The sequence below is a fragment of the Anomaloglossus baeobatrachus genome, chromosome 11 (assembly GCF_048569485.1).
Source record: "Anomaloglossus baeobatrachus isolate aAnoBae1 chromosome 11, aAnoBae1.hap1, whole genome shotgun sequence".
Lineage (NCBI taxonomy): Eukaryota > Metazoa > Chordata > Amphibia > Anura > Aromobatidae > Anomaloglossus > Anomaloglossus baeobatrachus.
In genome coordinates, this window is record NC_134363.1 from 76109360 (window position 1) to 76126148 (window position 16789).

Here is a 16789-nt window from a genome sequence, read left to right on the forward strand (position 1 = left end):
AGTGTGGAGCCGGCACGTGGACTGTGCACTCTTCTGGCAGCAGGAGGCTCCTTAGTTCTTCCTTCACGTTTTAGACACGAGTTTAAGGAGGAGCGAAGTCACTAAGTGAGTTAATTCAGCAACACACTAGACAGCCAATTTGTCAGATAAGCCAAACGACACTAGCCTACTATTTTCACATAAACAGGTCTCGGTGACCTGACCCTTAATAAACCTTACAAGATATGATTAAAGTGTTATTCGCAGAACACATTTTCACCAAGCACAATAAATTAATACTTATTGTGAATATACAGGCTAAGCCCAACAGAATGATTCTTTCTTGTATCTGCCCCTTGGTACATTCTGGTTTACATAGCTAATTATGCAGTATAGTCCTATTCTTCATTGCTAAAACTACATTTCCCAGCAGCACTTGCTTCTCCTCATTGCTGCAGACCCCTCTCCCGTCTTTTGCATACTCCAGGCAAGCTTCACCTCTGAAAAATGACCACACCAAACTAAGTGTAGAGTTCACCTTCTGCACACGATCAGCTCCTGCACTGCACACTGCCGAATACATTTTATCTTCTGCCATCAATCACAGTAAAGCTGCCTGTGTTTTTACATAAATAGCTGGCTATAGCAGAGCTCAATTTGCCTGCCCTTCGCCACAACAGAAGTGCAGAGTTGTGATTGTTACCTGCTGCTGACAGATCAGTGATATGAAACGTAAATGCCACACTGTTGATGCATATCAGATTTTTGTTCTGTTATGTGCATCACTTTATCAATATTTTCTGTTTATCATCACTGGTCTCCCAACAGGAAGCAACAAACACAGCTCAACTAATCTCAATCCATGTACACAACCCCATCCTACTACGGTATATCTTCCTTGGGTACAGTCCATCCTGCCATCTCGCTCTTTTCAGCCCCTCTACATACAGCCTTGTCCTGTAGTGTAGGTCTACTCTCATATTCGTTATATACAGCCCCATACTGCTGTATATCTCTCCTCTCAGCCCATCTACATACAGTCCCATCCTGCCGTATATCTCTCCTATCAGCCTCTACATACAGCTCTATCCTACAGTACAGTATATGTCTCCTTTCAGTTCCTCTATATAGAGCCCCATCCTGCCATATATCTCTTCTCTCAGCCTCTCTACATACAACCCTCTTCTGCAGTATATGTCTCCTTTTAGTCCCTCTATATACAGCCACATCCTGCCATATATCTCTCCTCTCAGCCTCTACATACAGCCCTATCCTGCACTATGTCTCCTTTTAGTCCCTCTATATACAGCCACATCCTGCCATATATCTCAGCCCTATCCTGCACTATGTCTCCTTTTAGTCCCTCTATATACAGCCACATCCTGCCATATATCTCTCCTCTCAGCCTCTACATACAGCCCTATCCTGCAGTATATGTCTCATTTTAGTCCCTCTATATACAGCCACATCCTGCCATATATCTCTCCTATCAGCCTCTACATACAGCCCTATCCTGCAGTATATGTCTCATTTTAGTCCCTCTATATACAGCCACATCCTGCCATATATCTCTCCTATCAGCCTCTACATACAGCCCTATCCTGCAGTATATGTCTCATTTTAGTCCCTCTATATACAGCCACATCCTGCCATATATCTCTCCTATCAGCCTCTACATACAGCCCTAACCTGCAGTATATATCTCATTTTAGTCCCTCTATATACAGCCACATCCTGCCATATATCTCAGCCCTATACTGCACTATATGTCTCCTTTTAGTCCCTCTATATACAGCCACATCCTGCCATATCTCTCCTATCAGCCTCTACATACAGCCCTATCCTGCAGTATATGTCTCATTTTAGTCCCTCTATATACAGCCACATCCTGCCATATATCTCTCCTATCAGCCTCTACATACAGCCCTATCCTGCAGTATGTCTCATTTTAGTGCCTCTATATACAGCCAGATCCTGCCATATATATCTCCTCTCAGCCTCTACATACAGCCCTATCCTGCAGTATATGTCTCATTTTAGTCCCTCTATATACAGCCACATCCTGCCATATATCTCTCCTATCAGCCTCTACATACAGCCCTATCCTGCACTTTATGTCTCCTTTTAGTCCCTCTATATACAGCCACATCCTGCCATATATCTCTCCTATCAGCCTCTACATACAGCCCTATCCTGCAGTATATGTCTCATTTTAGTCCCTCTATATACAGCCACATCCTGCCATATATCTCTCCTATCAGCCTCTACATACAGCCCTATCCTGCAGTATATGTCTCATTTTAGTCCCTCTATATACAGCCACATCCTGCCATATAGCTCTCCTCTCTGTCCCTCTACTTACAGCCCCATTGCACTATATATTTTCTCTCAGGCCCCTGTACATAACCCTATTTTGCAGTATCTCCTCTCAGACATCAGTCCTCTTAGTAACTAGCAAACAAGCACTGCTGCCTCCTGGTATGAATTCTGCATTATAATGGAGGAGGATCAGCCCTTTCCAGTGACATCTTCCTTCGCGGTAGAAGCTCAGCTGTAGACACATCCCCATGCAGAGCTATACTGGCAGGAAACTAATGGAGAGGGAGACTGCACATGATTGACCAGGATAACTGGAACAACGGTTCGAAAGACAACTGTAGGATAAATGGAGCCTGGAGGGTCGTGCTTAGGACATGTGCAGAACGGGGCAGAAATTGGTTACACTGGCATACCTGAAAAATAGGTGTACAATATTATACGACCAGATTGTAATTTTGGAATAATCCTTTAACTCTTTAAAGCATAAAGCCTACTCTAGCTGAATTAGACTATGGCTACTGACCCTGTTCAGATTTTAGGCTTCTCTACCAGCACATTCCTGGCTGGCACAACATGGCAAACCGGTTACATGTTTGTGGTTGGGGCGGGTATCCTGTTAAAATCAAAAGAGAGAGCGCTTTGGACTCTCTCCATTCTCCATGTGCCTGCCAGGGGAGCAGTAACACAAAGCGTTTCCTCCACACTGTAACTGGATATAATTATTGGGAACTGTTTCACTACAATCCCAACCCAGTTTTAATAGTTATCTGTCTGGTTACAACTCATTTTATGGAAAATGTTAAAATCAAAATGTCTAAAACATCAAACTGCACCCGATGATATAGGTAACAATAATACACTGCTATAGTGTGCAGACTGGGACATTGCAGGGTATGCAAAGTAAGACGTTAAAAGGGTGGGAAACTTTGAACAAATGTTCTAGGGATGTGATTTTGTGGCACTAATATACAAGTATTTTAAGTTCTGCAGTTGAAGGCGTCTGGTGGATAGATCTGGTCACTCGTCACCCTTTAGTGTCTATTTTGAGGGCAGTAGAGCCTTGCAGTCACAGAGGAACCCATATAATTACAGCATATACTATTAAGTGCCACAAAATCACGCTTGTAAAATCAAGATAGAGTGGCTTTTTGTAGGGGTTGGCCAATTAAAAAAAACAGCCACATAACATGTAATACTATAAAAGTACAAAAAAAGTAATTACAATAACTCAGCCAGTAAACCCTGTGCCAGTCCGGATGACATGTCAACTGACAATGTAGCAAACCATCGCAGTCATGAGCCGACTGTGGTAGCATCACCATTGGGGCCAGAGATTGGCTGCAGCGGTGACGTGGTTGCAACGCCATCACTGGAGAATTTATAAAGACCGGGTGGTGGGACATTGAGGTTATGGCACCGGAATTGCAAGGCGAGTAATTCTATACAACACAAGGATTCAATCTAGTTATATAAGTAATACCTTCTTTGCCGTTTGGATGTTCAAATTCACTACCCATCATGCTCTGCTCGGGAGAGGAACACGCGGAGGTAGAAGAGGCGCAGGAGGCTGGTCGACTGAGGTCAACAACTGACTGGTTGGATGGTGGTGGAGTCAAGTTAGCTGGTGAGAAAGGCTGGTGAGGCGGGCTTGAAGGTAGGCCATTTTCTAATAAGAACTCATCCAGATCCACATATTCTATTTCATTGTACGGTAAAGTGCGTTCCCATAAAAGCGAGCCAAGGAACGCACAATGAGCAGGACGAGGACCAGCCATTTCGTCTTCCAGTTTTCTCTCCTTATCTTTTACAATACCTGCAAGAAAGAAAAAAATTAGATGCTTTAAAAATCCATTTACCACTAGTACAAAAGGAAAAAAAAAAATCTGGAAGGGAACCGGAATGATCAATCCATTGCAGCCCTAATTATGTCAGTGTAAAACATGGCACGGTGCAGCATGAATTCAGTTTCGGCATTACTGATATGTTGAGGACAGTCGGGTCAGAACTGAATAGGAACCTTTATTAGAATTAAAATTAATACAGCACAATAGTTGTAATTTATTGGACACATGATATAGCTCAATGAGCGTGCATTCAGACAGCCGGACAAATTGATCAGAGATCGAACTGCAAAGCACAGACTGGCCAACCTCCTGGCCCGGGAGTGACAGCGTCATACATTTCTATGAAGCGGTCACGCTCAGGTTGGGAGACCCTCGGCCAGTCTGTGCATTGAGGTTCGATCTCAGACCGATTTGTACAGATGTCTGAATGCAGTCCAAGTGAAAGAATCCTCCCTCTAAGACCCCCATCATTCTGAGAATTAAGGAGCTACAACACTTTTTTCCCCCCGCACTACGGTGCTTCTGGCCACCATCTCTACAAGGTAAACTGTTTTCAGACTCTGAGCGGATACCTAATTTAGCTATTCACATTTCTTTAGTAAATGACAATTTTTTCATTGCATATAGTAGGGGTTTACAGATAACCTACCCTTGCATTCCACTGCATGGGTGAATGTGCCTTTACGGAGCACCACAGCCTCTCCAATTAGGTAACTAGAAACTGTCCAGCTCCCACCAACAATGTCCACCATCGGACATTCCTGATACCCCCTCACATAAGACATGCTATGTCACTGTGTGTAATTGTAGTAACCGCTCCAGGTTTGCTGTATTTTGAAATCTGGGTCACGTTAAAGCAGAGCAGATTGAGATGTTTGCAGTCACCCATGAGACGCTTGTGTTTTAGTAACTGGAAACACCATCATCCTTTTAGAAGACGAAAGGCTTCCAGTTTTCCTTCTAGTTAATTTTTTCCATGTCATGGCTTAGTCTTTTGTCAGATTTCGGTAAAATGGTTTGCTCAGTAAACGTTGGTGTGTTTCATAGTGTCTGTATTTGAATACTTAAAGGGAATTGGTCACTAGGTTTTTGCCACAATTTTAGAGCAGCATAACATAGCAGCAGAGACCCTGATTCCAGTAATGTGTCATCGAGCTGCCTGCTGTAGTTTTTTATTAAATAACTTTTATAAGCAGGAGATTATCGCTAGAGGACTAGTAAACCTGCCATACCACTCTCTATATTTAAGAGATCCATATAACCCTGCCCAAGTATTCTACCTATATGCAGTATACACAAAACCTGCCAATCAGAGGTGTGGGTGGGGTTATACAGAGCTCAGCATTCAGAGAACTGCTAGATCTAGGGAAAAAATGATGTTGAGATGGCCAAACCTTTAAATTCCCATTTTGCAGCTGTGCTCTCTAAGAAAGCAAATGTAACATCAACTGATCTTCACTGTACAATTGAAGGAATAAAATAATCCACACTATGTATAAACAGAGAGATGGTGAGGGAACACTTAGCTGACTTAAATGAATTTAAATCTCCTGCTCCAGATGAATTTCATCTTAATATACTGAAAGAGATAGGCAAGGAAATTGCAGAACCACTAGCCAAAATCTTTGAAAATTCCTGGAGAACATGAGAAGTTCCAGAAGATTGGAGAAGGGCAAATGTTGTTCCTATCTTCAAAAAAGAAAAGAAGATGGCAACAGAAAATTAAAGGCCTTACTTTTATACCAGGAAAGATCTTTGAAAAAATTATTAAACTGCATGTATGTACTTGGAGAAGAATAATGTAATTAACCAGAGCCAGCATGGGTTTGTGTCAAACAAGTCATGGCAGACTAATCTAATTTCCTTCTATGATGGAATCACAGACTGGGTGGATCAGGAAAATGCAGTAGATATAGTACATGTTGACTTCAGCAAAGCATACGAAGAAAATATCTCATACTATCCTTATTGAAAAAATGAACAAGTATGGGATTGACAAGGCAACGGTTAAGTGGATTCATAACTGGCTCAGTGATCATAATCAAAGAGTGGTAATAATTGGTTGCAAATCCAATTGAAATAATGTGGGAACTACAAGGATCTGTCTTGGCCCCCTTGTTCAACATTTTTATAAAATGATCTAGATAAGGGAACTGTGGGTAAACTAATCAAATTTGCAGATGATACAAAATTAGGAGAGATAGCTAACACTAGAGAAGACAGAAAGAATTCAGAAGGAGCTAGCTAAGCTGGAACAATGGATAGTGACTAATATAATTGTATTTAACAGAGAGAAATGCACAATTCTACATCCGGGTAACAAAAACAAAATTACAGAATGGGAGGAATAGAATAAGAAACAGCATGTGTGAAAAATACTTGGGTATACTAATAGATCACAGACTGCACATGAGTCAACCGTGTGATGCAGCAGCAAAAAAAAGGAAAGCAGTTCTTGGACGTATTAAGAAATGCATAGGGTCCAGATCATGAGAAGTAATTATCCCTTGATGTTTGCTGGTTTTAATATATTAATATTATTTCAAAAAGCAATTAGGAAATAGATGAAAATCATGTCTTTTGTCAGAGGATGTTTTACAAGACCTTGGCCACTTTCACTACAATTTTTGTTGATGAAGGCCTATTGGCCGAAGTGTCCAAAAAATCCTTTCTATTGGATGCTAAAATAAATTCTAGGGTTTCTGCATTGGAGTCTCAAGTTCTTGTTAAACTTAATCTCTATTTTCTACTTGAGAACCCTTGTCTCCGTTAGCGAGTGCCACGTCATCTAAAATTATAACTGTCCTGGGACGCTCCTCTAGATGAAACAAATCAAAAAGTTGGGGCTGGTCCGGAGCACACAGGAGAGGGGTCTGCAGTACTGAGGAGAAGCAGGGTTCTGCTGGGAAATGCAGTTTTAGTACATAGAAATAGGACCGCCCACTCAGCTCTGTGAAGCTGGATGCACAGAGGAGCAGAAGAGAATTAAAAAAAAAGTCAAAGTTGCATCAAACTGCAAGTAGATCTTACAGAACTTTAATGTCTTTTCACAACCCTATACCATGGAGGATGGGCCCCAAGTACGTCCTGCTAAAACTGATCTTAATTTATTCTACCAGCTTCGTAGTTTAATTGTATGCATGCTTTGGAAAGCTTCTCCTTCACCATTATGGACCAGGCCTGATTTGATCTTAATGACCTATCCTCTTTTTTTCATTGTCGTATACCAGGCCCATAATTGTTAAGAAGTTGTTTTCCGGGTGTACAAGCTTTAGTTTTCAATGTGTACACATTACCACTTTTATACATTTTTGTTTTATTATAGATGAACAAAATAACAGCAACTCTGGCTGTTTTTTTTCATATTTTTCCACTATTATGTTCTTTAATGTTTTACACCTTTTGCACATTAAAATAATCTCTTTATTCTCCTATTCTAAGCGCCATAATTTTATACATTTTTTCTTTACTCAGCTATGTGACGGCTTTGTTTTAAAGTAAACATGAAATGTTTTATCCTTTTTATTCCACTTTTTGGTCAGGCATTCCAGATTGACATCCAGCCTCTACAGTTTGCGTTCTCTATTATCCAGCCAACACAATGAATGACTCCAACTGGTTCACCCATTTTCTCATCATTTGCAGATCATTAACATGTCTATCCATTCCAAAATGTTCATAATTTCCCGACTCTTCCTTCTTGGTCTTGTAATTTCATTGTTGAGAAGTGTATTATTTTAGGATCTCCTCCACTTCGTGTTGTTGTTGGCGCTGCCTCCCTCACACGCTGCACAGCTCTCCTTTTCTCACAATGGCAGACAACGTCGAAGCATAGTGACCAGTTCGGTCTTATCAACCTCCACATATTGAAAAAAAACCTGTACCTTGGAAAGGTGTGTAAGTGGAGGAGCTGATGGACAGGTCTGGTCACATCCCTCCATCAGCTGTAATGTCAAAAACAAGAACGTGGTGGCGGCTGTGGGGACGGTGGCACTAACAATAGCGATGTGCTTCTCAGAAGGAGGAGACCCTGTAAGGGTAAGTGCCAAATCATGTGCCCAACACATTTATTAAAGCTAAAATGGCCACCCCTTTATTGAAGGTTTTGGTCACTACTTTTTATTGGCCATCAATATCTGACCGGTGGGGTGTAACATATGGTACCCCCACAATCAGCTGTTACCGATGCCGGAGGCAGGTAGTTCTTACGATAGTTGCTGCCCAAACACAGCAGCGCCCTCATTTCTACTGTGGCCACAGCCGGGTACTGCAGATTTACTTTCTATTCAGATGAATGGATTGGTAGTACTCGGCCGTGGCCACTATAGTGGGGCAGCATCCGAGAACCCCCGGCCACTGCTGGTGCCGGGTGTCGCACCTCCACCGATCAGATATAAATGGCCTCTGCTGAGACACATTATATTGATGGAAAGAAAAATGGAATTTTATTTGTCTTGAAAATTCAAATTTATTTTTTTTTGCTTGTGAAATGTTATGGAGAACGATAGATAAAACTTGCGTATCCTCAAAGTGTAGGATTTATTATTACTGCTGTAGGTTTATAGTCTCCACCTTACCAAACAGGTGACTATAGTCCACAGCTATAATGACATCTCCTCCGCTCACATTGTGCAGCACATTTCGGGCTTGTAAAACACATGCTGCTGTAAACAATGCTCACAATTATCCACTGGGTACTGAACAATGGCCACATGGTTTGTCCTGTAACCACCCAGCACTACACGTGAGGGAGCCAGTCATCCCGTCAGGTGTCAGACATGCAGGACTCGGCGCTTCCCGTCTCACCTGGAATGCACCCTACCTCCGCCCTGCCCTGCGTGGCTTATGGGCAGTGCTCCATGTAATTGTGCAATGCAGCGCTCCTGCTCCAAGCACATCCATCACATGAATATTAAAGAGCTGCCGACTTCCTAAATCCAGAAAACATTATGACATTATCATAGAGAGTGAATCTGCAGATTACACAATATTTCTTACTAGGCTGCTGGCTCATGCTACTGGGAAGTCAGATCTTACTGGTCAATGGCTAAAATCACAAACTCCAGAAACTTTTATGATAACATTCAATGCTACTACCGGCTCATTCGTGATTTTTCAAGACGAGTTTCATCATTGCTTTGGATCCAATTTTTAGAGTTTGGTCCAAATATGAGTTTTTTTCCTCAAATAAAAAAAAATTGAGGTATCTCAAATGTCACATACGAGCCCTCAGCTTCCATCAGCGAGTTTGATCCGTAGATTAGTCTCTGTAATTTTGTGAGGACCACTTAGTCCACAGCATACATCTAGTATCTAATGGTGGAAACATAGGCCTGGTTGGTGTGTTCTGCCCGCACTCGAGTTTTACTCTCATTATATCATTATTTTTAAAAGCAGGAACTAATCCCGGAGTATAAAGCTCGTCTTGTAAGGAATCCGCTGAAATCTCCAGTTCAAGGCTGGAATCTTACATGTAGTTTTGTGGCCAAAGGCCAAGAATGAAGACAAAGAGTAAAGGGAGAACTGATGTGTCCTCTCTCTGTATCCACTCCTGTGACATATTATGGGATCCTTTGCCTACATGTGGTGTTTCCATATCAGGCATTCAGGGTGAAGATGGGGATATCTATATGTGGAGGCTACAGGAGGTCGGGCCTACGAGAACAGTCGAGCAGGCTGCGTCTGTCATCCCAGAGACCTTAGGCCGCCACATATGGCTCCATCTCAGCCATGAGTGACAGAAATGTCAATGTCCCTACTAGACAGAACTCCTTCATTGAGGTTATCCCCCAGGACATTGGTGCCATTACATCTGTAAAGGGACTAGTGTCCAAACTTTGTGTCTGCATACTTTACAGAGCAGATCCTAGTATTATGTTTATGGTCATGCATATGGCCCTAATTCTCCACAAAGTCACAGTTAGGATTTCCAAGCAGCCTAACAGCACCTTTTTATTGCTTTTGAGAGCATAGAGCACCTCTGTGTGCCACCATATTGCCCCATGTACAGAGCTGTGCACATGAGGTCTAAGGTGTCACACAGACAGTGGATTCCTATGCATGGAGCTTGTACAGGATTGTGATCTCCATCCTCGCTTTTAGAAGCTTTCTTCTGTTTAAAGGGATTTTCCGGTTTTGAAAACTTCTCTTCTCGACTTTAGTTTGGTTTAAAAGCTGTGCTTTACTCAACCTCCCCGGGTCCAGAGCTGACTGTCTGACACTGCCCACAGTATCTGCTATTGTCTGCAATGCTGTTGTCACATCGACAGCGCTACAGCCAATAACTGAGCTCAGTGGCTCGTGCCATCAATTCAGGCAGAACTGCTTAGCTCAGTTATCGGCTCCAGTGCTAGAGACAATAACAGTCACCAGGAGCAACGGTGAAGACTTACAACTGGACCTAGTGAGGGGACGTTTGTTTTTTGTTTGTTTTTTTACAACCAACTACACCTGGGAGAGAGGGAGGGGTTTTCTCGAAACTAGAAAACCTTAATAATCATAAGTGGTCATAGAGAGAGTTGTAGCCATCAGGTGTGTCTATAACACAATAATGCAGGCCCACTTACATCACATTCTCACTATTCATCATTACCTGGGTGAATCGGGGCACTTTATTCTACCAAATGTATAGGTGACAGAATTTTGTGGGACAGAGTTCCTCTTGTTTCCCATTATGAAGCAGCTCCGTGTAGTTTGAGACAGGAGATCCTAGTTGGGGATCCATTCCACTCCTGCAGGACAGCCACTCTTCACTCCTGCGCTTGGTATCCTGAGCTCCTCTGGAGCTTACTAGGCCACGCAATGCCATGCTGTTGCATGTGATCCATTGACTAGGTCTCACGTGATCTGATGATGTGGCAGGGCCTGGTAAGTAGCCAGGAGCTCAGGATGCCGGGTGCAGAAGTGAAAACCAGCTGCCACGGAGGACCAGGACCACACGTGACGCCACCGGCTCCGCTCACCTCCCGATGCACAGGTGAGTGGGGGCGCATCTAATGAATCTTTGGCTCCATACGATTTGAATAGATGTGCATGAGGCCTGTAAGCACAACTGGGTGAGGGTCAGCCACTTATTACAGACATTTTCCTGCTCACTGTGGAGAAATCCATTTCATGTGGCGTCCCATCTCTCCAGCACATTCCCATAGAAGAAATTCTTAGCACAAAACAATAACAAATCTGCCTAAAAAAAAAAATAAATCTGTGCCCGTATGATGTAGTGCAATACCAGAAAACATGTGTTATGCGGAAAATTCTGCATGGAAAAATGTCAGTGTGATGCTGGTACATATGTGGTCAGTGACCCATTGCCATATTCAGGATCCATGTGATAATGATCCCGTACACAGATGGTGCTGAGGGCTGAGGCCGCAGGTGGGAAGCAATCAATGGCTCCACAATGCATAGAAATGGGATTTTTACAATCTCATTCATGTGCTTTGAAAATTAAGTGTGGATTATGCAGAATTCCCCATTTCAATTGAATCAGAAATGGCCGGTACAATCGACATGTATAGGAGCAGTAAATACATGGAGGACTTGTCTGTCACACAGGCACCGAATTAACAGTCTAATTGTGTGTGATTACGGCACAAATAACAGCAGGCTTAGCAGGTATGCATTACCCTATCCTGGTAGTATACAGACTCATGGTGTGAATGTACTGCGCGAAAAGACACGAAACACAAATAGGGAACAGAGACCTGAGAGCGACCAACGAGACCTACCCTACCTAGGTCCGGCACTCACACTATATACTCCATCACCAGAACCAGATCCAGTGAGAATGGGGTCCATGGATGGGTGATGGGAGTGATCCACAGGACCTGCCCTACCGAGGTCAGGCACTCACGCTATATACTCCATCATCAAAATCCAGATCCAGTGAGAATGGGAACCATGGATGTGTGATGGGAATGACCAATGGACCTGCCCTACCTAGGGCCTGCTTTCACACTACATACTCCATCATCAGAACCAGATCCAGTGAGAATGGAGACCATGGATGTATGATGGGAATGACCAATGGACCTTCCCTACCTCGGTCCTGCTCTCACACTACATATTCCATCATCAGAAGCAGCTCCAGTGAGAAGCGGGACCATGGATGTGTGTTGAATAAACCAATGGACCTGCTCTACTTAGGGCCTATGCTCACACTACAAACTCCATCATCAGAACCAGTGGGAATGGGGACTATTGATGTGTGATGGGAGTGACCCACGAACCTGGCCTACCTAGGGCCTATGCTCACACTCCATACTCCATCATTAGAACCAGATCCAATGAGAATGGGGACCATGGATGTACGATGGGAATAACCAATGGACCTGCCGTACCTAGGGCCTGCTCTCAAACTACATACTCCATCATCAGAACCAGATGCAGTGAGAAGCAGGACCATGGATCTGTGATGGAAACCACTGGCGGACACAGGCAGAAAAGGACTCCTGTGCAAGAACAATATACAGGTCATTTGCAGTCCATTAGTTCATCAAAATGCACAATTCTGCCTTGTTTGGAGGTTGAAATGGGCCCCACAACATCTTGGGCCTCTGTGCGGCAGCACAGGTTGCACCAATGACATGTTCGCTCTTGATGGAAAAGACCAATGGAACTACCTTACCTAGGCTCTACTCTCACACTACATACTCCATCATCAGAACCACATCCACTGAGAATGGGGACCATAGATATGTGATGGGAATGACCAATGGACCTGCAACCCTAGGGCCTGCTTTCACACTATATAATCATCAGAACCAAATCAAGTGAGAAAGGGACCCATGGATGTGTGATGGGAACGGCCAATGGACCTGCCCTACCTAGGGCCTGCTCTTACACTACATACTCCATCATCAGAACCAGATCCAGTGAGAAAGGGAACCATGGATGTGTGATGGGAACGACCAATGGACCTGCCCTAACTAGGGCCTGCTCTTACACTACATACTCCATCATCAGAACCACAACCAGTGAGAATGGGGAGCTTGGATAAGTGATGGGAACGACCAATGGACCTGCCCTACCTAGGGCCTGCTCTTACACTACATACTCCATCATCAGAACCACAACCAGTGAGAATGGGGAGCTTGGATAAGTGATAGGAATGACCAATGGACCTGCTCTACCTAGGGCCTGCTCTCACACCACATACGCCATCATCAGAACTATTGAGAATGGGAGCTATGGGAATGACCAATGGACCTGCCATACCTAGGCCCTGCTCTCACACTACATACTCCATCATCAGAACCCAGATCCTTTGAGAATGGGTACCATGGATGTGTGATGGGAACGGCCAATAGACCTGCCCTATCTACGGCCTGCTCTCACGGTAGATACTCCATCATCAGAACCACATCCAGTGAGAATGGAGAGCATGGATATGTGATGGGAACGACCAATGGTCCTGCTCGACCTAGGGGCTGCGCTCACACCACATATGCCATCATCAGAACCAGTGAGAATGGGAACCATTGATGTGTGATGGGAACGACCAATAGACCTGCTCGATCTAAGGGCTGCTCTCACACCACATACGCCATCATCAGAACCAGTGAGAATGGGGGGCATAGATGTGTGATGGATATGACCAATGGACCTGCCTTACCTAGGCTCTGCTCTCACACTACTCCATCATCAGAACCAGTGAGAATGGAGAGCACGCATGGATATGTGATGGGAATGACCTGCTCGACCTAGGGGCTGCTCTCACACCACATACGCCATCATCAGAACCAGTGAGAACGGGGGGCAAGGATATGTGATGGGAATGGCTCTTACACTACATACTCCATCATCAGAACCAGTTCCAGTGAAAATGGGGAACATGGATGTGTGATGGGAATAGCCAATAGACCTGCCCTACCTAGGTCCTGCTCTCACAGTACATACTCCATCATCAGAAACACAACCAGTGAGAATGGGGAGCTTCGATAAGTGATAGGAATGACCAATGACCTGCTCTACCTAGGGCCTGCTCTCACACCACATACGCCATCATCAGAACCAGTGAGAATGGGGGCTATGAGAATGACCAATGGACCTGCCATACTTAGGCCCTGCTCTGACACTACATACTCCATCATCAGAACCCAGATCCTTTGAGAATGGGTACCATGGATGTGTGATGGGAACGGCCAATAGACCTGCCCTATCTACGGCCTGCTCTCACGGTACATACTCCATCATCAGAACCACATCCAGTGAGAATGGGGAGCAGGAATATGTGATGGGAACGACCAATGGTCCTGCTCGACCTAGGGGCTGCTCTCACACCACATACGCCATCATCAGAACTTGTGAGAATGGGGGGCATAGATGTGTGATTGGAATGACCAATGGACCTGCCTTACCTAGGCCCTGATCTCACACTTCTCCATCATCAGAACCACATCCAGTGAGAATGGGGAGCATGGATATGTGATGGGTACGACCAATGGTCCTGCTCGACCTAGGGGCTGCTCTCACACCACATATGCCATCATCAGAACCAGTGAGAACGGGGAACATGGATGTGTGATGGGAATGGCTCTTACACTACATACTCCATCATCAGAACCAGTTCCAGTGAGAATGGGAACCATGGATGTGTGATGGGAATGGCCAATAGACGTGCCCTATCTACGGCCTGCTCTCATGGTACATACTCCATCATCAGAACCACATCCAGTGAGAATGGGGAGCATGGATATGTGATGGAAACGACCAATGGTCCTGCTCTACCTAGGGGCTGCTCTCACACCACATACGCCATCATCAGAACCAGTGAGAATGGGGGGCATAGATGTGTGATGGGAATGGCTCTTACACTACATACTCCATCATCAGAACCAGTTCCAGTGAGAATGGGAACCATCGATGTGTGATGGGAACGACCAATAGTCTATTAAAGGGCAGAGCGGAGACCATAGAGGATCGGAAAGATGGTCAGACATCGGGTCAGGTTCAACTTCTCACTATTGGGTCCTCCCTCTCAATAGAGCAGTCATATACTAATACTGTACTCCACATTCTGTGCGAATAACAGAGAATACATCCGAATTCTGATAACTGCTTCATCCATCACTCCCCAGAATGAAGTGCACTGTCCCCAATGTCACTACACAGCTGATGTGATAATGGCTGCTCCAGAAAGAGGCAGCAATGTGTGAGGAAGGAACAACTCAGGGGTGTCTGACAAGACAAAATATACAAGAAGCTTCACACCAATAAGTGTGTCACGTGCTGAGAACTGACACTCGGCTGCAACAGCCCCAAATATACATAGATGGACGGACAGACAGACAGATAGGAGGGCACTCACAGTTCGCCAGCTCCTTGGCCCTGCGCTCCTGCCCCTTGATGGGCCCCTGCAGCAGGCTCTTCAGGCTCACCATGCCGGCCCCTGGCAGCCCTGTAGGGGGTGTGGGGTGCAGCGGCTGTTGGCCCTGCAGCTTGTCGTTGGCAGCCAGCTGGGCAGTTGGCCGTGCCATCCTTTGCACTCGCTCTCAGCAGATGACAATGCCCGGGGATCGCGTCTTTTGCAGATGAGCCGCTGGTGATTGGAATCAGAGACACTTGCAAGAAAAGCCGAAGAAGCTGAGCGCTGCTCTCAGCAGGTGAGGAGGGGGCGCTGCTGGCACAGGGGGTCCCCCATCTCCTGATCAATGGCAAGGTGCTGGGCTTCTGTGTCCTTCTCCCCCGCAGCGGTGACTACACAGGAGGCTGCAGACGCTACATCCATGTACGAGCCGCTCTCCGCAGCCAATCAGCTGTGTGCAGTGTCCGTGCACCGTGCATGCAGTCTGTGCAGTGTCTGTGCACCGTGGCTCGCTCCCTCGGCTCCTGTCACCGCCGCTGCTCAATGTGTTTGTGTTTTCCAAGTTTCGCTGGGATAGTCATGTGGCAGTGACATGGGGAGAGGCAGGTGGACCCTGACCTATTTTTGTCCAATCACAGTCTAGGCAGGAGGGGCCTGACCCAGTTATAGCCAATGAGAGGGGGTGGTGGGCGTGGCGCTGAGGGTTAGGTACACATGGACAGGCATGTGTCACCTGGCTGTGCACTCTGAGCCGCTGATTATCTGCGCGGCCGCTCCAGGCACATGCTTATTGCTGAGCAGTGACTAGCGGCCAGTGCGCGGCGGCCATCACTGAGCCCTGCACGGCGCTCTAGATTTAAAGGGGATGTATAGATTTACGTCTTCTCCTCTGCTTGGAGGCGTGTACTCAGTCCTAGCTGTGCTGACTGACAGCTGGTCACGTGGCGCAGTGCTGCCATATATCCATATGCACCTGATCGAATGATGTGATCGCCAGTGCTGCACTCTCCAGTCATGGACTTATTTGATCTCTAGTCACCGACCATCCTGTGTGAGGAGTCATTACACGCTTAAGTCAGTGAGTGACGGCTGCTCCTCTGCTGCCCACCCCCCGGGTGGTGAATATTCATGTTGTGACATCACTCTCACGCCCCTGGTCCCGCCCTCCTCTCACGGACACGAGAGGCTTCAGTGTCACGTGCATTGCAGCTGACGAGGCTCCGTGTCCTCTGCCTGCTCCTCTGTTTAGAGATGTTCTGTTTCCAGAGACGCGAAACTGCATGAAGAGAGGACCCACGGCGATAACTGCCGGCACACAGTGTCTGCACTGTATGATCCAGTG

The 16789-nt window shown here is 45.4% G+C and overlaps 1 protein-coding gene across 1 annotated transcript in view; it reads right to left on the minus strand.

Annotated features, from left to right (window-relative positions):
- The window catches only part of DBP (D-box binding PAR bZIP transcription factor), a 50991-nt gene extending 34987 nt beyond the window's left edge, over window positions 1-16004 (minus strand). Inside the window, exons 1-2 of the mRNA XM_075328433.1 lie at window positions 15451-16004; window positions 3779-4111 (exon numbers count right to left, since the gene is read on the minus strand). Of these exons, the coding sequence (XP_075184548.1) occupies window positions 3779-4111; window positions 15451-15619 (502 nt within the window). The 5' untranslated portion in view covers window positions 15620-16004. The remainder of the gene's footprint in view (window positions 1-3778; window positions 4112-15450) is intronic.
- Between the last annotated feature and the right edge of the window lie 785 nt (window positions 16005-16789).